General features: G+C 37.9%; 2 protein-coding genes across 3 annotated transcripts in view; both read right to left on the reverse strand.

Annotated features, from left to right (window-relative positions):
* Positions 1–3496: 3496 nt before the first annotated feature.
* LOC118600295 (transmembrane protein 217-like) overlaps positions 3497–25998 on the reverse strand; it is a 41332-nt gene continuing 18830 nt past the window's right edge. Inside the window, exon 2 of the mRNA XM_016152690.2 lies at positions 3497–4478. Within this exon, the coding sequence (XP_016008176.2) occupies positions 3897–4451 (555 nt within the window). The 5' untranslated portion in view covers positions 4452–4478 and the 3' untranslated portion in view covers positions 3497–3896. The remainder of the gene's footprint in view (positions 4479–25998) is intronic.
* Positions 23068–25998, reverse strand: part of LOC107514705 (transmembrane protein 217) — a 31226-nt gene continuing 28295 nt past the window's right edge. For both annotated transcript variants that reach the window (XM_016152689.2, XM_036239535.1), the window contains exon 2: positions 23068–24165. In XM_016152689.2, coding sequence (XP_016008175.2) covers positions 23576–24154 — 579 coding nt within the window. In that variant the 5' untranslated portion in view covers positions 24155–24165 and the 3' untranslated portion in view covers positions 23068–23575. The remainder of the gene's footprint in view (positions 24166–25998) is intronic.

Consider the following 25998-nt stretch of genomic DNA (forward strand, 5'->3'; position numbering starts at 1 on the left):
CTGAGAAGGGTTTTATGAGCAGCTTGCCCATGCGAAAGGCTGTTTGGAGACTCAAGAGCTTAGCCCGTTGTCTCCATGACAGCCTCACCCAGGGGCAGGCTCTCAGGGGCAAAGAAAAGCAAAGCCTCAGTCCATATGTACAGACCAATAGTCAGATAAGACCAAAGCAGGGGAAAAAGGGCTTCAAAGGCTGAGAATATTGGCAACTAATGTGGGGAGTTCTGGGGTACCTTCTCAGGCTTCCGCCTTTCCATTTCCTCCCCTCCCTTCTCAGGGCTAAATCATACTCTCTTTCAGGACTCAGCTTAAAGAGCTCCTCTTCTAGAAAGTCTTCCCTGACTCTCAGCTCCCCAAGAGCTGAGGCTCTTCCTGTGGCTCTCAGCACTTCCCCCAGCACCCATCATACTAGGCAAAAACAGCCCTGAGTGGCCCAGCCCCTCATTGGTCTGGGAGCCCCTGGGAATGCGGGCTGTGCCTTGCTTTCCAGGGTATTCCATACTTCTTAGCTCAGGGCCTGCTGTGCAGTAGATACTCGGTAAACCTAGTGAAGAAAGGGAGGATGGAAAGCTGGAGCTCTTCACAGAGGTAGGTGACGGCTCTCAGAGTATTGCCCTTCCCAGGGACACCTGTGTTGTTCCAAGGGCTAGTTTTAGGCTAGATGAGGTGGATCTGGGAGATTAGGTGCTATTTCTAGTGTCAGCAGCTGTTGCAAGGGAAAAGGGTTAGGAAGAAGGAAAGAGATGAGGAAGCTGAAATCAGATCCAATGTGGGTATTTCCCACCTATAACTCAGTCTTACGAGAGACTCCAGAAGTGAACGAGAGAAGAAGGGAATAGGAAGAGGAAGCCAAAGAGCAGTAGGAGTTTGCCCCTTATCAGCCCATCCATCGTAACCACCGGTTACAGAACACAAGGAACCACAGGCCATTCTATTCTGCTCGGGGTCTGGGTCCACAAATATTCGCTGTGTGCTGAGAGTGGTTCTAGGTGTTGGGAAAACAGCAATGAAGAAAATATGGTGCTCATAGTTTTGAGGGATGGGGAGGTAAGTCAGGTGATAATATGTGTTATGTATACAAATGGTAATGGCTTGAGCTAGTGTGGTGGCAGTGGAGGTGATGAGAAGTAGTAGATCTGAATCTGTATTACAGATAATGATGATGGGGTTTGTTGGGGGTTGGATAAAAGCTGAGAGAGACACCTGGGTCTTTGACCTGGGGATATGGAGGATAGAGATGGAAAAGACTGAGAGTTAGGGCAGGTCTACGGGAGAAAACCCTGAGTGAAAATTAGTGAGCGCTAATGTAGAGATGTTACATGGACTAGTTATCAATGGCTGTGTAGCAGATGACTCCCAAACTCAGCAGCTTAAGAGAACGCATATTTATTTTGTGGAACCCAGGCATGGCCTGCATAGATCCTCTGGCTGCAGTCCAGGTGTTCGGCTGGGGCTGCGGTCACCTCAAGACTTGATGGGGGGAAGATCTGTTTTCCAAGCTCACTTATATGGCTCTTAGTAGAATTCAGGTCCTGGGGGCTGTTGGCCAGAGACGTCATTGCCTGGCCATGCAGGCCATCATGATGGTCCCAACACGGACGGCTTCTGGCTTCCGTCAGAGAGAGCAAGCAAGTCACTGTCTTTTTGTATCCTAATCTTAGAGGTGACATCTTGTCACATTTGCTGTGCTTTCTTTGTTAGAAGAGTCACTAGGTCCAGCCCAGATTAAGGGGAGGTGATGGGTGTGAACTTCAGTGGGCAGGCATTGTTAGCAACCTTGCTATGGGTGCTTACTACTGCAAGAAAGCAATTGGATCACGTGCACAGTTTAGGGGAGAGGTCCGGGCTGGAGATGTCATATAGGGATTATTGCAACGGGCCTGAGAGAGGAGAGCTGGCAGTGACTGAGACAGAGGAGAGAAGGGGACACAGGACTGAACCGGGAACGCTGCAATGTTTGGAGGTCAGGGAGATGAGGAAGAGCCTGCAAGGGTGATGAACGGAGAAGGCCAGCAAGGTAGGTGCAGAATGGAGAGTGGCAGCCCCGGTGAACCGTTGGCCAAGAAAGAAAACTGTTCACGGGACAGAGAATATGAAGATCACCTTACTCAGTGGAGTGAAGGGGTTTCTACAGAGAATGGGAAACCAGGAAGTGGAGGCAGATGCAAACACTTTTGAGAAGTCTTGTATTTGAACATCCTAAGTTTTCCTGTACCAAGAAACTCTTAGCTGAGCTGATTCTTGGAACTCTGCTTCTCCCTCTACCTCTTCTATACACTGGTCTCCAGTCTCCCAGCCTCCCCACTGGCACCCCAGGTGAGATGGGGTATCAGAACCCTGATGTCAGGTTTTACTTTTTATTTCAACCAGTCACAAGTCACAACCAATCAAGGCACACCTTGTGAGACTAGGGTGGGACCCGCACTGTTAGTTCTCAGTCGGCGGCTTGAGGCTCCCTTGATGCCAAATCAGCCATCCCTAGAGGATCTAAGCTAAGCAAAAACTTATTGCTGACTGCCATCTGGTGGTCATTTTGGGAACTGATCTGGATCCAAATCTGTCCCTCCCAGCGTGGCGGCAAGTATTAAGTGAATCGTTAGAATGGTACCCGGCACTTATTAAGTGTTCAGTAGAAGTGGACTACTGACATTACGCTCATAGTTTGGGGGTAGTGTGGTAAATACAGTTGACTTCATTTTCAACATTTTTTTTGAAGGAAAAGGAAATATCCTAAAAGGAGGTCCCTCTTTTTATCTTGGTAAGAGAGTGCTTCAGGGAACCAAGTAGGACACTCCTGTATGAAGTCAGATGATCTAGATTCAAATCTTGCTTTTGCTACTATGTGACTTTGATAACATCACTTAAGCATATTGAGTCTCAGTTTCATCAAACCATAAAATGGAAACATTAGGATCAAAACCATACAAGGTGGTGAGTGTAAAGGGCTTTCAGTTAACAGTAGTGATGTACCAGCTCTCAATGCTGGGTCGTATCGCCTTAAAATAATCATTTTCAACTGGGGGAAACTTTCCACCCAGGGGACATTTAGCAATGAGATATTTTTAGTTGTCACAAGGGTGGGGGATGCTAGTGGCAGTGGCCAGGGATGCCGCTAAACGTCCTACAATGCACAGAACAGCCCCCTTACAAGACAGAATTATCCAGTCCAAAATGTTAAGATTGCTTAAAGCGAGAAATTTTGGAGCTTTGTTGAAGGGGATTCTTCTTGCCATGTTATTAACCAACATGAGGAACTTCCTTCAGAAAAGTACAAGGAAAGCAAAGTGACGTATGATGCTGGAAAGGAGTTCTTTTAGTGGTTCTGGGCAGGGGTAAAATGAGGCCCCACTTTACTGTTTTCTCCCATGTAGTAGCTATGAGACAGCCAAATACGGTTACTGATGTTGAAGTCAATTAAAATCAAATCAAATTTTAAGTTTGATTCCTGGGTTGTAATAGCCACATTCCAAGTGCTCAATAGCCACCTGTAGCTAGTGGTCACTGCAGAGACAGAACATACCTATCCACACAGAAAATTTTAATGGACGGCACTGCTCTAAAAGGACTCAGCAGAACTAGGCATCTGTGGGCAATCCACAACAGAAAAATTAGGAACTGAAGACATGCAGAGAGGAGGGGACCATGAGACAACAGCATACGCCAATGAGATGATTAAGTAAGCTCAAAAGCAGTATATAATTCAAAGCTAAAACAAGTCACAGACACACGCACAATAATTGATCCATACAACACCCCTCCCCCTGACATTCTTAAATGCACAAAGCTTGAGAACCCCAAAACAGCAAGCAGAATCAACAGAGGGTGGCCAGGAAAAGGGAGACTCCATCATTGGGGAGCACTATCCCCTGTCCCCCTCTCTCTCTTCTTTCTGGCACGGTTCAGCTTAGCTTGTGCCACAATGCTCCCATCCCAACAGCTGGCCATGAGTCCATCGTGGTGACAGAGGAGCACCTGCGGCGGCCTGCTTTGCTGGAAGTCCTGGGGTCCTTATAAAGGATGTACATATACTTGATGATAAAGGTCAGAAAGAAGAAGTGCAGGAACGTGCGGGAGATTTGGAAAATCAAGTGCAGGTAACTCAGCTCCTTGAAATGTTCTTTGAGGTTACTGTTGATGAGCAGGACTATGGTGAAGCAGATGGACTCGTAGGTGATGATCCACAAGGAATAGCACAGCAACCCCATGTAGTTGTTCTTGTAGACACAATAGAGGAGCAAGGCGCTGACCATGATGGTGATGGTGGATAGGCTGATGCTGATAACATTCTTGTACCTTAAGACCCAAGAGCTTATCCCAGAGTTTATGTCCTTGTAGATGTAGAACTGATCCTCATAGTCAAGGAGGACAATCTCATTCAAGTCAAAGATGAGGAACTGGATGGTGTTGAGGATAGAAAAGATGCCCACCCAAATGGAGAACATCTTGCTATTCATGTTATCCTTGTTTTACCAGAGGAGCTCCTGTAGAAAAAAAATCGTGGAGATTTTTATATATATGACAAGATGGCAGAGCCAGCTTTAGACAAATTCCCCAAGTCACTAGATATAAATGGGGAAGCTCAGAGTAATAATGGCATGTGGACAGGCCATGGGCTGGATGGGGACATAGGGTCTGGTCCTTGCTCTGACCTAACTAGCCATGGGTGACCACAGCATTGGGAATGAGGGCATCGCTGATTTGGGATACTCCTCATGTAGCTTCTAGGTCGGCTGTGCTGTTTCAGCTGCAGCTGTGCTTTAAGGTGGCAAAAAGGGTGCTCCTGTGGGCGTCAGGCTCGTGGGAGTTAGGAAGCTCCTCCATCTGGAATAATGATAGAGTCAGTTCTGGGCTTCTCTCTGGGACATTTGTCTCTCTGAAGTTAAAAAACTAGCATGGCTCCTCAAGGGCCTGGAATCCTCCCTGACCCTTCCCCGGATGCCCTGTCTGTCCTTCCAAGCCCCCAGTAAGGGAATTTCCCTGCTTTGCTCCCTGGGTCTGACCCAGACTTGTCTCAAGTCAGGGTTCAGCCAGCAGTGAGTAGAATGGAGGAAAGTTTATGGATCAAACTCACTATCTTCTCTGCCCAGGGCAAAGGCGCCTTGACGAAAAACCACCGTTGAAGAGGTGAAGACTCAGCAGGCAGACCTCCAGGTGCAACCTGGGTTACACCTGAATTTTGGAGGCTGCCTCCAACCATGAGGAGATGGCTAGGGCACAAGCAGACCCTGTCTAGGGCATGTTTACTACAGAGGGCCCAAGGCTGGAATAGGCTGGGCCCCGGTGCAAACATCCTTCTCAGCCTCTCTTAACCACCATTTTACCTTCTGTCTCTATGAATGTGACAACACTAAGTACCTCATAAAAGCAGAATTATACAGTATTTGTCCTTTTGTGTCTGGTGTATTTCACTTAGCACAGTGTTTTCAAGGTTCATTCCAAATATTCTCATACCTGATTCCCTGTTATCCTCTCTACACTGTGTGACTCCAAAGTTTAGTTCTTGATTCACAAACCTCTTGCTGCACCCCAGGCCCTGATGGGTCCCAGGTCGGGTGGGAGAGGCAGTGTTGGCCAGCGACTAGGTGCACTGATACTTCCCTGTCCCCACCAACTAACCCTCAACTTGTGCCCGCTCACAGAGCAGCTTCTAGAGCAGCCACGACCCACGGCTGCCCTCTTGCACCCACACAAAACAGGGCCCCAAACTACACAGGCTTATTGTTGTGGTTTAAGCCTGTGTTGCAGATTTCAAGGCAACGTCTTTATAAATCCCATTTTTTCCTCATCCCTGCTGTCCCAGCCTTGGTTTTGGACCTGTCACCTCCCTCCTGGGTCACTCTAATAACCACATAACTTCTCTTTCTATCTCCTGTCGAGTTCCTCTGGTACATTCTATTCATTCAATGTTCACTCAACAAACATCTACTGAACACCTACTATGTGCTGGGGACTGAGCTTGGTACTAGAGATACACAGGTAAGCATTCTAGTGAGGAAGCTAGACAAATGAAAAAACAAATGAATAAGGCCTTTTAAAATTTTTTTAGGAAAGGAAAAACTACAATGTAAGGTAATAAATGTTGTGGAGAAGGTGGTCCAGTATCCTCAAGATGTAACAACAAGATCTAACTCGGATTGAGGATCAGGAGAGGCTTCTCTAGAAGAGGCAATCCTTGAGATTGTGTCTTAAAGGGTATGGGTATTAACTGGGCAGAAAAGGGAGGAACTTCACTGCTGGCAAAGTGGACAACATGCAGGGAGGCACAGAAAAAGGCAAAAACTATTTCAGAAACAGCAAGTTTGGTGTGGCTTGAGCTGAGGGGTAAGCTACATGCACTGTCAGGGACCAGAAAAGGAAGGGGCCTTCCCTGCTACCTGCCACCTGCTACATGAACATTTCTCTGGAAGGCAATGGGGAAACCTGGAGAGTCTTGAGGGAGTGTGTGTTTGTGAGGGATGTGATCTGATTTGCATTTTAGAAAAATATTTCTTGCTGCTGTGGGTACCATGGATCAGAAAGGGAGTGAGAATGGGGGCAGGCAGAAGAGTTGAGAGGCAGTTGAAGAAAATGAGGTGAAGCAAGGTAACAGAAGGATGTCGCGGGGTGCTTTTGCACTTGGGGGTTGGGACTGTGGGAGAAGGAGTCTGGAATGAGCAGCTGGGTGGAGGGTGGCCCATTCACTGAGGTGGGGAACATGGAGGCAAAAGCACATTAGGATTGGGGTGGGGAAAATGAGGATGAGGACAGCTTGGGAAATGGTGTGGCTAAGTTCCCCTGGCACATCCAAATAGGCATGTCTCCTATGAGGTCACCTCCAACGACTCAGAACTAAGAGAGAATCTGAGCCTTTATTTTTGAAGTATAGCTTTGCTGGATATAGGAATCTTGGTTAACAGTGAATTTTTGAAAGCATTTCAAATATGTCATCCTGCCATCTAGACTCCATTGGTTTTGCTGGGAAACCAGCTATTAATTTTATTGGGATTCCCTTGTAAGTGAGGAGTCATTTTTTTTTCTTGCTGCTTTCAACATTTCTTTTTGTCTTTTACTTGAGCACTTTTATTATGCAGTGTCTCTTTGTGGATCCTTTGAATTTATCCTAATCGAAGTTTGTTGAGCTTACTGGTTGTAGGTTAGAGTTTTTCAATAAATTTGGGAACTTTTCAACCATTATTTCTTCAAATATTTTTTCTGTTCCTTTCTTTCTTCTCCTTCCAATATTTCCACTATGATATTTTGGTTGGTATGCTTAATAGAGTTCTACATTTCTCTGAGACTTTGCTTATCTTTCTTCATCTTTTTTCTCTCTGTGCCTTAGATTGCATAACCATTGTCATTTACCTTCAAGTTCACTAATTCTTTCCTCTGCCAGTTCAAATCTACCGTCGAACCTCTCCAGGGGATTCTCCATTTTAGCGATCATACTTTTCAACTCAAGAATTTCTATTTGATTCTTTTTTATAATTTCTACTTATTGCTATTTTCTATTTGTTGTGACATTGCCATTATATTTACTTTGCTTCTTTGATTATGGTTTCCTTTAGTCATTTAAATATATTCGTAATGGCTATTTTAAAGATTTTTTTCTGTTAAATCTGATATCTTGTCACTCTCACAGGCAATTTCTGTTGCCTGTTTTTTTCCTGTTTCTTTGCATGTCTTATAATTCTTTTTGTTTTAAACTAGGCATTTTAGATAATATATTGTAGCAACTCTGGGTACAGAGACACCCCAACCCTCCACCAGGCTCGTTATTGTTATTTGCCTGTTTACCTGTTTAGCAAATGGCTAGATTATTTAAGAATTCAATCTCCCCCTCCCCCAAACCCAACACTGCACAGTATGAAGCCTCTGATGTTGCTTCCCAGGGAGGTGCAGATTTGGGTATGCCCACAGTCACTCTAGGATGACGGTGGCTTTGGCAGAGCTCTTTTGCCTCTTTCCCTGATGATACCCCAGCTGTTAAGGTCCATAATTGCTGGCTGATTGCTCTATTATTTTCAAACATGTCCTGGACCATAAATTGCTCTAGGGACTAATTCAAAGGTGGGCTCCTTTGAAGGAATAGCTCCAGAAGTCAATGTTTGATATTCGTTTTGTTCCCAGGAGGGCTTCTCCCACTTGTTTCTTTCCCTGCTTCTCTTCTGAAAACTAGCTGGTCTACAGTTTAGCCTGTATCTTCATTGGTTCTACAAATCTCCTCCCAATTGCCTTTTGCCACAAACGTCATTATTTTTTAAAGTGCCTCTAGGCTTGAATTTCTCCACACTCTTGAAAATGAAACCAGTTTCTTTAGAAAGGGATTGCAGACTCTCTGTTTTATGGCCTAATGCCCTAGCCAGACCTCTTGGCCAGGTCTCTGGAGCTGTGGTGGAAACAATCATAAACTTCTGTCTTAGGAGTGTTCTGTGTGAAAGGGGAGATGGTAGCTTGAGGTCTTCTTGGATTGCCTCCCCTGTCACTGGAGCCACCACCTTACAGCTGGGGCAAGGGCAAGTGGGGCCCCAGTACTCTCAGCAGTGCCACATCCAACATAGTCCCTCTACCCCCATGAGTGGGGACTGGGAACCATAAGAGCATCCCCACCTTTTGGCCATAGCAACAGGGACTTGGGCATAGCGTGCAAAATGCCAACATTCTGTTCCTCCTGGAAAGAAAACTCTGACTGGGGATGGGGGGAAGGGAACCCTTGTTCTTGGCTGCACCCGTCTGGAGTAGAGTTGCTGCCTGACTGAGTTGGGGGAGGGGAGGGAGGAAGTAGTCTTGGTTTAAATAATATAGAACCTCACTTTTCTTACAAAATATTCATTGATTTTCTTGAATAGATGTTTCTTTATTTGCTGTATGCCCTAGGACCCTTTCTAGAGGATTTATAGGTGTGTGTGTGTGTGTGTGTGTGTGTGTGTGTGTGTGTGAATAATTTTCACTAGTTTCGCCGGGGAGCAGGTCCTCATGCTGTCTTCCCACAATGTTTGTTGACATACACTTGACTTTTAAAAAATGCAATGTATTTGAATGCAACTTAAAACATAAATTTGAAAGAAGAAAGAAAAGAGGGAAAATGGAAGAGATGTTTTATCATTTATCTAGGCATGACCATTTTTAGCTCCTCATTTTAATCCCAAGCAAAGCAATGCCTCTTACAAGTATGACAATTACACCTCAACCAAATTTTTAAAAAAAGCAAAGCCTAAGGATTAAGGATCAGTGAACCCTAGTGCCTATGATGTTTTAATATGTCATAAATGCTGTGTGAAATATTGTCTTGTCTCTTTGTCATATATTAAAATCATACTCATCTTTCAAGACATATCTAGTCTCATCTCCTTATTGAAGTCATTTGTGACTACTGCAATCCTGACTTCTTATGCAGACTTCTTATCACAACCCCTCTTTTAAAAATTCCTATAACATTTATAGTTTTTAATTCACCTTAGTTTTCCCAAATAGAATATTTCAATTCTCCCCTTTTTGAAAAAGAAAAATCTGAAATTAGAAATATAAATCTTCCTTTAAAAAGAGAATCAATGCGGATTAAGAAAAAAACATGCATCAACTTCTCATTTCATCTATCTATTTGGGTGCCCTGCAGTAAAGGTTGTCTATTACAATATTTAAAACACTTTGTCAGGTACAAAGCCCATTAATGCCCTAGTTGGGCTAAAATCGAGCATCCTCACTTAAATTTCAATGTGTTATACTTCCTTCCTTCTCTTGAATTTTCAGTCACCTGAAGGCTTCTGAGATCTATGGTCCAAGAAAATAAAAATCTACCAAAAGTATACTGAGCTGTGTTTATCTTTTAGAAGTAATTCTTAAACCTTAGTTTGCATGGATGTCAGGGTTTGTGAAACATATTTTAGGTAATTTCAGGAAGTTATAAAACATGGTTAGTATAGAAGATAGTTATAGTTCATAAATTGTTCCTACTGTCAATAATATATACCTTAAGATATAAATGAAGTTATAATAAACTCATTAGTTAGTATTTTTCCTTTTCCTATCCCCACCTTGAGCTAGGTAATTCAGTTTACTATCAATAAAAATTCAATGCTGGAGGCATCACTCTGCCTGACTTTAAATTATATTACAAAGTGACAGTAATCAAAATGGCATGGTACTGGAAGAAAAACAGACACACAGACCAGTGGAACAGAATTGAGAGTTCAGAAGTAAGTCCATGTTTATATGGGCAAATAATTTTCGACAAAAGATCCAAAAACATACAATGGAGAAATGAAAACCTATTCAATAAATGGTGCTAGGAAAACTGAAAAGCCTGCAAAAAAATGAAACTAAACTATTGTCTATTACCACATACCAAAATTCACTCAAAATGCATTCAGGATCTGAACATAAGACCAAAACAATAAATTACATAGAAAAAAACATAGGAACTAAACTCACAGACCTTGGACTTAAAGAGGATTTTATACTTTTGACCTCAAAGGCAAGGGAAGTAAAAGCAAAAATAAATAAATGCAATATCAAACTAAAAGTTTCTGCACAGCAAATAAATAAATAAATAATCAACAAGGTAAAGAGACAACCATCCAAATGGGAAAATATATTTGCAAGCAATGCCTCTAATAAAGGCCAACTATCCAAAATGTACCAAGAACTCATACAACTCAGTAACAACAAAAAAACAAGCAACTCAGTTAAAAAAATGGACAGAGGACCTGAACAGACACTTCCCCCAAGAAGATATATAAATGGCTAACAAACATATAAAAGAATGCTCGACATCGCTAGCTATTAGGGAAATGCAAATCAAAACCACAGTGAGATATCATCTCATACCTGTTAGAATAGCTATAATCAACAAGGCAAGTAATAACAAGTGTTGGAGAGGATGTGGAGAAAAAGGAACCCTCATACACTGTTAGTGGGACTGCAAATTGGTACAGCCACTATAGAAAACAGTGTGGAGATTCCTCAAAAAACTATGCATTGATCTACCATATGATCCAGCAATCCCGCTACTGAGTATTTACTCCAAAGACTTGAAAACATATATCCCAAAAGATATTTGCACACTGATGTGCATAGTAGCATTATTCACAGTGTCCAGGACATGGAAGCAACCGAAGTGTCCTACAAGATGATTGGATAAAGAAGCTGGATCTTGAGATAATCATGCCAGGTGAAATAAGCCAGACAGAAAAAGTTGAAAACCACATGATATCACTTATATGTGGGATATAAACCTAGAAGCAACAAACACACATGACAAACAGAGACTCATGGACGTGGACAATAGACTAGTGGTTACCAGTGCGCAAGGGGGAAGGTAGATGGGGTAAAAGGAGTCAAATATGTAGTGACAGAAAGAAATCTAACTATGGGTGGTAAACATACAATGCACAATATATATGACTTACTGTTGAATTGTACACTTGAAACTTACTGGGTTTCATTACCAATGTCACCATAAAAAAATATATATATATATATATACTTTTGATTCCATTTAAGATGGAGTCATAGGGACTGGATTTATTCTCCTACTAAAAAAACAAAAATGCACAAAATATGTGAAATATACTGGAAATAAGTCAATAAAGAACATTGATCTCCAGATACAGGAAACAAAGGAAGTGAGCCCTATCAATATTCTAGATTAATGTCTTACAAGAATTTTTAGGCTGCAGTGCAGTAAGGAGGAATCCAGGAAGAGTACTGAGTTCACAGGACAGAGTACCAGAGAGGAGAGATATGCACAGAGAACTCTGGTGATCTGCAGAGGGACCCCTGTGAGTATTCATCTGAATATTGATCATCCTGTATATGTGAGTAAACTACCCAAAGCTGAGGAAAGAATCACTCGAAAGGATTAGAGGTAAGAATCTTTGGTCTGGTGCTCAGACAGGACCAGAAATAGTGCTCTTTCTTACTGCTGGAAAACCTCATGATTCATGGGAAATTATGTAGTGTACACAAAAAGATCTTGATGCAGTATTGGAGAATAATTAGCCCTAGACTGGCCATTGCATCACTTTTAGCTAACAAATATTAAAAACAAGACTTGAAAAGATAAAGCTATTTCCAATTAACTTAACTGCATCCCAGAACAACGCTCAAGAATATATACAGGAAAATAAAAATATCAAGTATCCAAGAAGGCAGAAATCACAATGTCTAGCATCCAATAAAAAAATTAGCAGACATGCAAAGAAGCAAAAACTGTGACTCATGAGGAGAAAAATCAATCGAAAGCAACCCAGAATGAACAGAGATGTTAGAATTAACAGACAAAGATACTAAAACAGTAATAACTATGTTCCGTATGTTCAAAAGATTAAGTAGACACGGCCAATATAAAAAAAAAAAATCTAAGGATTATACACCATGCGGAATTTATTCTGAGAATGCAATGATAATTTAACATATGACAATCGATCAATGTAATACTCCACATTAACAGAATGAAGGAGGGGGCAGGGAAGCATGCTCATTCCAATCGATGCAGAAAAAGCATTTGACAAAATTCAAAACCATTTTATGATAAAAACACTCAACAAACTGGGATTAGAACTACCTTCAATATAATAAAAGACATGTGAAAAGCTCAGGAAGAAGACAAGGATGCCCACTCACCTGTCCACTTCTATTTAACATAATGTTGGAAGTCCTAGTCAGAGCAACTAGGTAAGAAAAAGAAACAAAAATTTTCAAACTGCAAAGGTTAAAATAAAATTATCTCTGTTCACAAATGACACAATCTTACATGTATAAAAACCTAAAGATTCCATACAAAAAGGAAAAGCTGTTAGAACCAATAACAGAACCAATGAAGGAGTTTAGTAAAGTTGCGGGATACAAAATCAACACACAAAAATCAGTTGTGTTTCTATGACACTAACAATGAACAATTCAAAAAGGAAATTAAGAAAACAAATCTTTATAATAGTATCGAAAAGAATAAAATACTGGAGAACATCGGAGATCTTATTCCCCAGCATATGTCATCAGTTCGGCGCTAATATTCTCTTGTAAAAATTCTTTACGGGTTTAGATGTCTCTTACATCGATATTTACTTGATGAAGTTGGCAGGAATCTGAAGAAGCCCATTCAGGACCATCCTGTGGACCTGGACACAGTGCTAGGTACCAATAGGGGCCCATTGTACCTCACCAGCTCCCCACTTCATATCAGATGAATGTGGGTGAGTTTCTCTCAGAATTACAGGCTTCCTTGCTTTAAGTAGCAGGGCCATGACTTTATTTGAGCTGTTCTTATAAAATCCTCAAGGTGGAAAAGGAAGGAGATAAGTCAGGAAAAGGGCTGGGTTGTGGGGGAGATTGTGCTTTAATTTAACCTTTTATTTGGATTGCTTACTGAGAGTCTGAACAAAATCTTTGCTGGTTAAATAAGAGACTGAACTCTTTTTAGCTCTGAAAGAGAAAAAACACATGCCTCCCCAACCGAAATACCAAATGGGGTGACGATAGTTGTTCAGATCTCTGTATCTGGAGTGGTGGAGTTGGGCACCAGGAGTCATCCACTGTAGTAAGGCAGCCCATCCCAGAGAAGCTGGCGGAAGCCCTGGGGAAAAGGGCAGGGCACCCCGGAATGAGTTGACCTTGAGAGAGGGGCCTGAGAGAATGGCCAATGACTTGGAAAGCATTGTGGTCTCAAGGGTTTCCGGTAAGCTCTTGCTGGCTCTTGCTCTGGTATTCTTAGAGTGACTAAGAGTCTTTGTGAAGTTTTCTGAGGAAAAATTCCCTCTAGTGCATAAAGCAGTCCAATAGGGATATCCACTACCTTTGGCTCATCTGGAGATATGCATGTAAGGGCTGGCTTCCCTAAACATTTGTTCAGACTCTATAGATTTCAAAATTAACAGAGGAAATTGTGCTTCTAAGGCCAACAAAACCCACCACAGTAAGCCTCTCATTTATAACTAAAACGGATAGAGTTGGGGATCCTTTGATACGTCTAAATTTTTGCATTCACGATTAGAAAAAGCTGGCTATAAAATTAGGTAGAATGAATGGAAAACATTTAATTAGTCTCTTAAAGCTTCAAAAAGAGGATTAGATAAATGGATCAATATCTGATTTCATTTAAGTGTCAGTCCAATTCTTCGAAGTATTAAAGATGGCTGTTCTTATTCTAAAAGGTCATTGGAATTTGACTTAGTATAGATATAAATTGTAAATGCCCCAAAACAAAAATTGAATACAACTGTTCTCTGTCTGTCTCTGCTTGTTTATATATGTATTCTGTTAAGGTGAGATAATTTTCTACCTTTCGATGGTATTGTTAAAATTAATTTAAAGGCAATTGCTTATAAGAAAGGGTTATTCTAAAATTCTCAGAATTATAGAACTAATTCAAATGCTTTTCAAGTTCACATGATCTAAGATTAATCCCTAGTCAATAAAAGCTAGCTTAATTATTAACATAAGTCCATGTTAATAATTGACTTTTATGTCTATGAAACATGTCTCTAGAGGTTATAAAATGTCCAAACTAGAGAATAATAATTGATTACTTCTTAGTTTTCATTAGATATTGAGGTTTTATTTGTTAAAATTTCAGAATATATGTAGGAAAACTTCTAGGGTATATTGTGTGTGTAAACAATAAACAATGGTTATAAATTCGAGAAATAATCAGGGCTATGGGAAACCTAAGACAGCTTATTGTTTTTCCCTGCTCCTTGGCTCCCTATTTTTATTTTTTGCATTCCTTCATATATCACAGTGCATTTAAGCTGGACTTAGATGAAGGAACTTACGAGCTGACATTATTGAAAAGAGGTATCTTATACTCTTGCTAAGGTTTGACAGATTTACTTAAAGAAAATGCCAAGTTGGCAACTGCTTCATTTCACAGCAAGCCCAGGAGACAGAAACTTTAAAGATCATTGACTGCCACCTGGAGATTTTGTTTATTGGAAAGAATATCAAATACAAGACACTCTCCAACTTCACTGGAAGAGACCTTATTGGGTACCTAACTGCAAATGCATATTTACTCCTGTCTACAGACACCAAAGACTCCTCAAAGACGAGAAGTCACCAATACCAGAGACAGACAGCTATCCCAAGATATCAACGAGGCCTATATACCTATGGATTGATAATTAACTCAGAATCTATTTTGTTTGTCTTTGCCTGTCTTTTAACGGTATAATAATAGTCATAATAATAGTTATAGTTGTTTCTTTTTTATATACAGTCCAACTGTTTATATTATTAAACATTTATAAGATAACTGTTAATACTCTTTTCATGGTTTACGTAAATGTAATACTAGATGTCAAATACAGAAAAATGGGACAGGAGGCAAGATTTGGATCATAATAGTCCATAGGATAGAAATGACCCAGAATGGTTTTTTTTTTCACAAAGAAGACCATAAGACCTGACTGACTTCCATTTACCTGCCCTTCCCTTTTTGAGAAAAACATTTGGCCCCATCTCAGATTTTCTGGTTACAGCATTGCCCCATCCTCAATGGTCAACAAGACATCAATACTGAGATTTCTTAGGAATGAGCCTAGGAGGAGTTCTAGGAATAGCACCATGAGACCATGACTACTAACAAGTTGGTAATCAATGCATCCTTCCTATTGATTTATGACCAAAAGGTGGTATGGTGGACCAAAAAAGGGGTTCTATGGAAAGTAACCTCACAGGGTGAACTGATCATAAATTCCTAACTGGGCAGGTCATGGTGAGTAGTCATGCCCCAGGCACATAACCTTTTAGTAAAAGGTTTATCTTTGCCTTAAGCAACCTCTGTCCATTGTTTCTGTGCATTACGGTTAACACACCTTTACAATAAGCCAGTAACCACACTCAAGAGAGCACGTAATCTTGTTAACTATTCTGTAATCCAATTCCTGCCTTGCTTTCTTCCTTAATTTCAAATGCATAAAAGCTACAAAACTGTTATTCTTGGGAGCATTTGAGATATTGCTCCCTGGCATTTGTTAGGTTTGGCTCAAATAAACTCTTAAAAAAAAATTTTTTTTAAAGAATAAAATACTTAGGAATAAACTTAACCAAGGAGGTGAAAGACTTGTACACTGAAAACTAGAAAACATTGTTTAAAGTAATTTAAAAAGACATAAATAAATGGAAAGGCATCCTGTGTACATGGATTGAAAGACATATCAATAAGGAGACAGTATTACCTAAAGTGACCTATAACTTCAATGTAATCCCCAGCAAAATCCCTATAGCATTTTGTTTTTTAAGAAATAAAAAAATCCATCCTAAAATTCACATAGGATCTCAAGGGATCCTGAATAGCCAAAACAATCTCAAAGAAGATGAACAAAGTTGAAAGTCTCAGACTTCTTGGTTTCAAAACATGTAACAAAACTATAACAGTCGACAATGTGAATGTCTGGCACAAAGGCAGACATACAGATCAATGCAATAGACTAGAGAGCCCAGAAATAAACACTTGCATATATGATGTTATGAAAAAAAGTATGTTGATGCTTTAACCTCCAATGTGACTGCGTTTGGAGATAGGACCTTTAGGGAGGTCATAAAACTTAAATAAGGTCATAGGATTGGATTCTAATCCAATAAGATTACTGTCCTTATAAGAAAAGAGAGATACCTAAGAGTTCTTTCTCTACCTGTGCACAAAAGAAAGGCCATGTGAGGATACAGAGAAAAAGTGGCTATCTGCAAGCCAGGAAGAGGGCTCTTACCAGAAACTGAATATGCTAGCACCTTGATTCTGAATTTCTAGCCTTCATAACTATGAGAAAATAAATGTCTGTTCTTTAAACCATCCAGTCTGTGGTATTTTGTTATGGTAGCTTGAACAGACTGATACATATGGTCAAACAAGGGTGACAAGACTATTCAATGGGGGAAAAGATAGACAGTTTTTTTCAAAAGTGGTGCTGGGATAACACATGCAAAAGAATGAAGTTAGATCCTTACCTTATGCCATATATAAAAAAAATTAACTCAAAGTGGGTCAAAGACCTGAAGTAAGAGTTAAAATTATAAAACTCCTAAAGGAAAACATAGAGAGAAAACTGCACGACATTGGATTTGGCAATGGTTTTCTTGGATATAACAATGTCAAAAACACAAGCAACAACAAAGAAAAGAAAAGAAAAGAAAAAAATATGTAAATCGAATCACATCAAAATAAAAAACGTGCATCAAAGGACACAATCAATAGAGTGAAAAGGCAACTCATAGAACAGAAAAAAATATTTGCAAATCAAAAATATGATAAGGGTTAATATTCACAATATATAAAAAACTCCTACAACTCAACAACAATAACGAAATGACCTGATTTATAAGTAGGTGAAGGACTTGAATCAACATTTCTCCAAAGAAGGTATACAAACAACTAATAAACACATGAAAAGATGCTCAACATAACTAAGCATTATGGAAATGCAAATGAAAAATACAACGAGATATCAGTTCATACCCATTAGGATGGCTACTATCAAAAACAAAAACAAAAACAAAATAAATGCCAGGGAGGATATAGAGAAATTGAAACTTTTGGGGACAGAAAATAGTACTGCTGTGGTGGAAAACAGTATAGCAATTCCTCACAAACTTAAAAATATAATTATCATATGACCTAGTGACTTCACTTCTGGATATATACCCTTAAAGAATTGAAAGCAGGGTCTCAAAGATATGTTTGTACAATAATGTTCATAGCCAAAAGGTAAAAGCAACCCAGTGTCCATCAACAGATGAATGGATAAAATGAGTATATACATACAATGGAATATTACACAGCCTTAAAAAGAAAGGAAACTTTGACCCGTGCTATACATGAATGAACATTATGCTAAATGAGAGACACAAGCCAAAAAAAGACAAACGCCTTTTGATTCCACTTATATGAGGTACCTAGAGTAGTCAGTTCATAGAAACAGAAAGTAGAATGGGGAGAGGGTAGGGTAGAGTAGGTTGTTTAATGGGTACAGAGTTTCAGTTTCAATTTTGCCAGATAGAAAGAGATCTGGAGAGCTGTTGCATAACAACGTGAATATACTTAAAGCACTAATGAACTCTATACTTAAAAATGGTTATGATGATAAATTTTGTTATGTATATTTTACCATAATTTTTTAAATTTCATTTTAAAAAATGAAAGTGAAATATGCTATTTATGCATACAAAAACTGAAAGAATTCATCATCAGTAACTCACACTACAAAAAATGTTAAAGAAAGTCCTTCAGGCAGAAGAAAAATAATATCAGAAAGTAATCCGGATCTATACAAAAGAATGTACAGCATGGAAATGGTAAAAACATGGGTAAATATATGATATTGCTATTTTCATTTAAAGCTCGTTAGGAAATAATTTAAGCAAAAATTACAACATAGGTTGAGGTTTATAACACATAAAAGTAAAACATGATAACAATAGCACAAATAGGAAAAGAAAATTGATAGTTTACTATTGTAAAGTTCTTATACTACATCTGAAGGTCAACTAATAAGTTGAAGATATATACCATAAACTCTAAAATAATCACTAAAATAACACAATAAAGAATTACATATAATAAGGCAGCAAAAGAGATAAAATGAAATCATAAGAAAGATTAAATTAATCCACAAGAAGGTAAAAAAAGAGAGGGAAAAACCCCAAAGAACAAATGGAACAAACAGAAAACAAGCAAAAAGATAACTACTAAATGTAAATAATCTAAATACCCCAATTAAAATGTTGTTAGATTGGATAAAAAAGCAAGACCCAGCTATATATTACCTATAATAAGCATACTTTAAATATAAAGTTATAAATTGGTTAAAAATAAAAAGATAGGGAAAGATATCTCATGTTAACACCAATCAAAAGTATCCTTGAGTAGCTGCACTGATATCAAAGAAAATTTCAGAGCAAATAATAATCTCAAGGATACGAAAAGTCATTTCACAGTGAAAAGGGATCAATTCATCAGAAGGATATAATAATCCTAAACATTTATACACCCACTATAGAGTTTCAAAATACATAAAGCAAAAATGGATAGAATTACAAAGAAAAACAGAGAAGTCCACAATTATAATTAGAGATATCAATACCTCTATTTCAATAACTAATAGAATAAATAGAAAATTTGAAAAAATATTAGATTTAAAGATTACTATCAACTAACTTAATCTAATTGACATTATAGAAAAAAGCATTTTTTCTATAATGTTCTGCACCCAATAATAGCAGAATAAATATTCTTTACAGATACATATTAAACATTTATTAAGATAGAACATATTCTGCACCATAAAACTATTTTTTTGATAAATTTAAAATGATTTAGATTATACAACTAAAATTAAATTAGAAATCAATAACAGAAAGACTTCTGGAAAAACCTTCAAATATTCAAACAAAGTAGCATATTTGTAAATAACTCATAGATCAAAGAAGAAATCAAGAGGAAATTAGAAACTATTTTTAACTAAAAATGGAAACACAGCATATCAAAATTTGTGTGATGCCATTAAAGTTAGGGAAAATTTTATAGCACTAAGTGCCTATCATAGAAACAATGACCTTCGCTTCTACCTTTAAAAAGTATAAAAAGAAGAACAATTTAACTCTAAGTAAGTAGAAGAGAGAAAATAATAAAGATGAGAGCAGAAATCAGTGGAGACACAAGTTAGAAAAAGAATTGATAAAATCACTGAAACCAAAAGTTGGTTTCATTAAAAACTTATAAACCTCTAGTCAGGCTGACCAGAAAAAAAAGAGAAAACACAAATGAATATCAGAAATGAGAGCAATGACTTCATTACACATGCTACAGATATTAAAAAAATAACAAGAGAATATTATGTATAACTTTATGGCAATAAACATGACAAATAAGATAAAATGGACAAATTTCTTGAAAGACACAAACTACTAAAGCTTACTCAAAGAGAAATAGATAACCTCCATAGTCCCTTATCTTTAAAAAACAAAACAAAACAAAACAAAACTGAATTTGTAGTAAAAACTTCCCACAAAGAAATTCCAGGTCCAGATGGTTTCAGTCTTGAATCCTACCACACTTAAGGAAGAAATAAATACCAATTATGCATAAACTCTTACAAAATATTGAAAAGGAAAAAATACTTTTTTCTATAAAGTATTACTGTAATAGCAAAACCTGATTGAAGACATTATAGGAAAAAAATCCCACATGAACAAAGATGCAAAAATCCTAACTAAAATTTAACAAGTCTAGCTAAAGATATATGTAAAAATCATTATATATCATGACCAAGTAGAGTTTATTCCCAGAATATCATGGCTGGTTTAACATTTGAAAATCTATCAAAGTAATTTACCATATTAATAATCTAAAAAATATAGACCATATGATCATCTCAATACATGTAGAAAAAATGAACAATATGCAACATTCATTTCTGATTTTTTTTGTTTTAGACATGCTTTATTTTTTATTAATTTTTTTATTATTTATTTCTTATGGTAACATTGGTTAACAAAGTATAGTAAGTTTTAGCTGTATACTTTAACAGTAAGGCATACATGTATGTGTGTGTGTTCATCACCCATAGTTAGATTTCTTTCTGTCACCACATATTTTATTTCTGATTTTCAAAAACCTTCAGCAAACTAGGAATTGAAGGAAACTTCCTCAAACTGATATAGGATAGCTATGAAAAATCTATAGCTAACACTATATTTAATGAAGAAAGAATGAGCACTTTTCCTCTAAAATCAGGAATAAGATAATAATGTCCCTTCTCACTACTTCTATTTAATGTTGTACTGGAGGTGCCAGCCAAGGCAATAAGGTAAGAACAGGGAGAAGTAAAACTGTATTTTCAGACAACATGATTGACTATGCGGAAAATCTGATGGAACCCCAAAAAACATTACTCGACCTAATATGTGAGGTTTAGCAGTGTTGTAGGGTCAAAGATCAATATAAAAAAAAGTGTTTCTATATTCTGACAACAAACAATTGGAATTAAAATTTAAAGAATAATACCATTTATAGTAGCATCAAAATTACAAAATACTTAGGGATAAATCTGAAAAGATGTGAAAGACTTGTATATTGAAAACTACAAAACATTGCTGAAAGAAATTAAAGAAGATAAGTGAATGGAGAGAAATACTATTGTCATGGGTCAGAAGATCCAATATGGTTAAGATGTCAGTTCTCCCTAAATTGATCTATAAATTCAATTCAATCACAATCAAAATCCCAGCAGGCTTTTTTAAAACAGAAATTTTAAAATTGATTCTTAAGTTCATATAGAAATGCAAAGAACCTAGAATAGCCAAATAATTTTGAACACAGATGGAGGAATCTGATTTAAAGACTTATTGTAAAGCTACCATAATGAAGATAGGGTGGCATTGGCATAAATATAGACAAATAGATCAATGGAATAAAATAGAGTCCAGAAATAGGTATGTGTATATATTTAAAGTCAATTCAGTAGAGAAAGAACAATCTTTTCAAGAATTAGTGTTGGAACTATTTTTTGCTCAATGTCCAGGAGCAAAAAAGTAAAGTTCGATCTATATCTCTCACCACACATAAAAAATGACTTAAAAGAAACTACATATCTAAGTTTAAAATAAAAAATTATGACTTTTAAAGGAAAACATAGGAGAAAACCTTCATGACCTTAGGCTAGGCAAAGATTTTCTAAAAATGATAACCAAAAGTGTGATCCATAAAAGAAAAAATTGATAAATAGGACTTCATTGAAATAAAATATCTCTGCTTTTCAAAAGATACTGTTAAGTGAATGAAAAGACAAGGCATAAACTGGAAAATATTTACAAATCATATACCTGATAAAGGACTTGTATTTAGAAATATAAAGAACTCCCCAAACTCAACAATAAAAATAGAAGCAACCTAATTTTTAAAAATGGGCAAGAGATTTGAACAGACACCTTACCAAAAAAAGATATAAGGATGCTAAGTAAGCACATGAAAAGATGCTCAGCATCATTTGTCATAAGAGAAATGAAAGTTAAAATTATGATGAAATACCACTATAAGCCTATTAGAATGGCGAAAATGAAAAACTTATTGTTTGTACTAAGTGCTGGCAAGAATGTGGAGGAACTGGAATTCTCAAACTCTGCCATTGGGAATATAAAATAGTACAGCTGCTCTGGAAAAAATTGTCAGTTTCTTTAAAAAGTTAAAATGGTATTTTCCTGAGATAAATGAAATCATAAGTCCATACAAAGTCTTGTACACAAATGCTTCTCGCATTCTTGTTCATAGTTGCCCCAACTGTAAACCACTAGTTGTCTTTCATTGGGTAAATGGATAACTAACTGTGGTACATTTATGCCATGGCATCTCACTCAGCAAAAAAGAATGAATATTAATATACATAACAATGACTTTAAAGGCATCAGGCTGAGTGAAAGAAGCCAGACACAAAAAGAGTACATACTGTATGAATCCACTTATGTAAATTTCTAGAAAATGCAAACTAGTATGTAATGACAGCAAATCAATATCTTGTGATTTCGGGAGGGAGGGGCACGTGTGGTATTGTAGAAAGGGGTGGGAGGCAGAGATTACAAGGAAACTTTTGGAGGTGATACATATGTTCACAAAATCAATTGTGGCGATAGTTTCACTGGCATATACTTATGTCAAATTACATACTTTAATCATTACATATTATTATATGTCAATTATGCCTCAAGAAAGCTGTTAAATAAACAAACAAACATTTAACATAATGTCTAATGTTTGAGGTAGAAGTTTGCTCAATTTGTCTTCTATCCTGACTTAAGCTACTTCTGACAGTTTCTGAATCTGAATATAAAATGATTTCTTGATCTATGATAATGTGTATTCTTGTACTGTCTTATATGGTTGGCTAATTAATTCATAAACAGTGATTTAGTTTCTCCCATTAGACTGTAAAATCTTCAAGGTCAGGTCTCATGTCTTATAACTTTTTTTTTTTGCATTCTCCTAGCTTCCAGAAACAGTGCCAGACTCAGAAAAGTTTAACAAATACCTTTTGATTAGCCAAGTATCCATTGTGCTATTTGACAAATTTTTTTTAAAAAGGGGCTCAAAACAGAAAGAAAGAATGATTTTTCTCTATTTTTATTTTACTTATCTGGAATATAGGATAGAGATCATGGAGAGAAAAACTATAGCACAAAGCCACCCCAAGGCACCAACAGTATCCATTGTGCTTCAACAATCGAGGTATAAGTACAGATTTGCCTGTCCCATGGTTGAATTAGAGAGCGGTGAGTTGAAGGCTGATGAAGACATATTAAGATGAAAGGATTGCCAGACTGCATTTCAGCTTCAATTCATTCTCTTGCCCTCTTCATTTTGACCAATAAGGTGGTACTGATAAGAAAAAGGAGCAATTCAAAGAGTGCTTGATAAAAAACCATGCCCTTTAACTAAACGTTCTCATTGAGCAGGATGTTCCAGTTGTGACTACAATCACGGTTCTCTCCAAATTTCCCAAAAGAGTGACAATTAAGGTCTCTATGTGATGAACAGACTAGCAAAAGTGAAAGCGGCAGAACAAGAGCTACCACGAGAACCTGGGAGATCTGCCTCTCAGACAGAAAAGGACCAACATTATTTTGTCCAGTGGTGGGTAAAGTTGATTATCCTTGATTTTCTCCGTGGGAAATCTTCATTGCCTGTAGAAATACGTCTGTTGTAGGAAATTATATTGCCCTTGCTTTTATTTTTGTAGATTATGTGAGCATAAGTTATGACAAAGAATATCCAGAAACAGTGCATGAATATACGGGACACCAAGCCAAACCAGCGCATGACTCTGACTTCTCCAATGTTGATGTTATTGTTGCTAAGAGTTTGTACTACAATATTCATAGTTTCATAGAAAAAGATCCAGATGATGTAGATCACCATGCTCCTGCATATCTTGGCATATACTGAGTATATTAACAAGCAGCTGATGATGATGGTGATACAAGATAGGAAGAGGACAATACTGAAACTCCAACAGATGAAGAAGTGATTTATCAGGATATTTGTACTCTTACTCTGTGGATTGAAATCAGCGCAATTGCTGCTCCTTAAGTACTTCTGTTCAAAGATGAGGTACATGTTGGTGGCTACGATGGTAAAGACCCCTGATAACACGGTACCTATTTTGGCTGTCATCCCACACCAGCGTTTCTGTTTCATACTGAAACCTCCTGTGGAGAAAAAAAATGTAAGCAAGAATTCTGGTTCCTTCTATTGTGGTAAATTATCAAAGTTTCTGCCTCCTTTCCCAAAGGAGAAACAACAGAGAGAAATATAAAACCAGGAAATAAAAGCTTTGGGAAGACAGAGACTGTGTAAAATTTATTGGGAGTGTGAGTGGGGAGGAGGGAGGATGCAGTCTGGTGGCAGTGAGCAGATCAATCAGACAAGTGGTTCTTAACCTGGCTTCACATTAGAATCACTGAAAGTACCCAGGTTCAGGCCCTACCCCAGACCAATCAAAACATTTGTTGGGTGGGACACAAACATTAGTATTTTTAAAAACTGCCTAGTGATTTTTATATATAGCCAGGATTGGGAAACACCAAGCAGAAAAAGATAGTTTATATTATGTTTGTATCTTTCCTAACATTGCTGGGGACAACAATTGCTGTCTTCTGATGAGGAAAAGTGGCTTCACTTGTCCAGACCTCAGGAGAAAGATCAGGGCAGCAGCACAATAACCCTGCTGGGGTGAGGAATTGATGAAAACAGGTGGCTTTGAGCAATCATTCCTCCAGCACATATCAAACCATAAGGAAAACAGTGCTAGGTGTACTTTAAAGGAAATTTAGAGCCTTAGGATAGAATAGCCTTATAATAAAAAAGAAAAAGCAACAATGAGCTAAGTGTTCAACTTAAGAAGTTAGGAAAAAACCAACAATAAAAACAGCAAAAAATAAGAGGAAGAAAATAAATAGAACAGATATCAATGAAAAGGAAATAAAGAAAAAGTAGAGAGATTTCTAATTGGTTAGGTTATTGGGGCCAGCTTCCTGCTAAAAACAACTAAAAATGCTGGATAAAATAGTTTTAAAATATTCTTAAAAGCACAGAGGTACATACAAGGTAGGAGGTAAGAGGTAGGAGGCCGAAGTCTAATAGAAGTTTAAGAACTGGGTCAGGTAAACAAGCATGGAAGTCAATTTTGCTCTGAGGATATTTGCCAATCTGTCCAAACTTGAATTTCATTTATGAGCGAGCTCTGTAGAGTAAGAAGTAAAATCAAAGCTCAGGGTCCACCAAGATGCGGAGTCTGTTAGAAGGCCTTTTCTATATTAGTCATGGACTCCCGAATGGCTATGATTAAGATGAATCAGAAGTAAACAACTTTCTCCCAAGAGATGCCAAGGAGGGTTAACTTAGTATTACACTGAATGTATGGGGGGGAAAGCTTTCCTCAAGACATTGTAACCATAGCTAGCCTTTTTGTGAATTTGTAGCCCAAATTACATGAATCACTCAAAAAAACTTTTAAGTCATAGTCTACTTTAAAGTACTCCTGAACTGGAAGTGTTTGTACATGCTTGGCAAAAGTAAACTCATGTCCTCTTTGGAAGAATGCACCTTTGATTTGGTCCTCAAATCAAAACTCCATCAATAATTTTTCAGACACAACAACTAATACACAGTAAAAAATAACCAAGCACATAAGGAACAAGGCATTGTGAGAACCAAGAGAAATAACAGACAGTAGAAACATAACTACAAGAATATCAGTTTATAGGAGACATACAAGCAGCCAACAGACATGAAAAGATGCTCAACCTCACTAGCCATTAGGGAAGTGCAAATCAAAACCATAGTGAGATACCATCTCACACCTGTTAGAATGGCTGTTATCAGCAAGATAGGTAATAACAGGCAATGGAGAGGTTGTGAAAGAAAAGGAACCCTTGGGAATGTAAATTGGTACAGCCACTATAGAAAACAGTATGAAAGGGCCTCAAAAAATTAAAAATATGACACAGCAATCCTTCTGGGTACCTACCCCCAAAATTTGA

Source organism: Rousettus aegyptiacus, unplaced genomic scaffold (genome assembly GCF_014176215.1).
Source record: "Rousettus aegyptiacus isolate mRouAeg1 unplaced genomic scaffold, mRouAeg1.p scaffold_m13_p_1, whole genome shotgun sequence".
Lineage (NCBI taxonomy): Eukaryota > Metazoa > Chordata > Mammalia > Chiroptera > Pteropodidae > Rousettus > Rousettus aegyptiacus.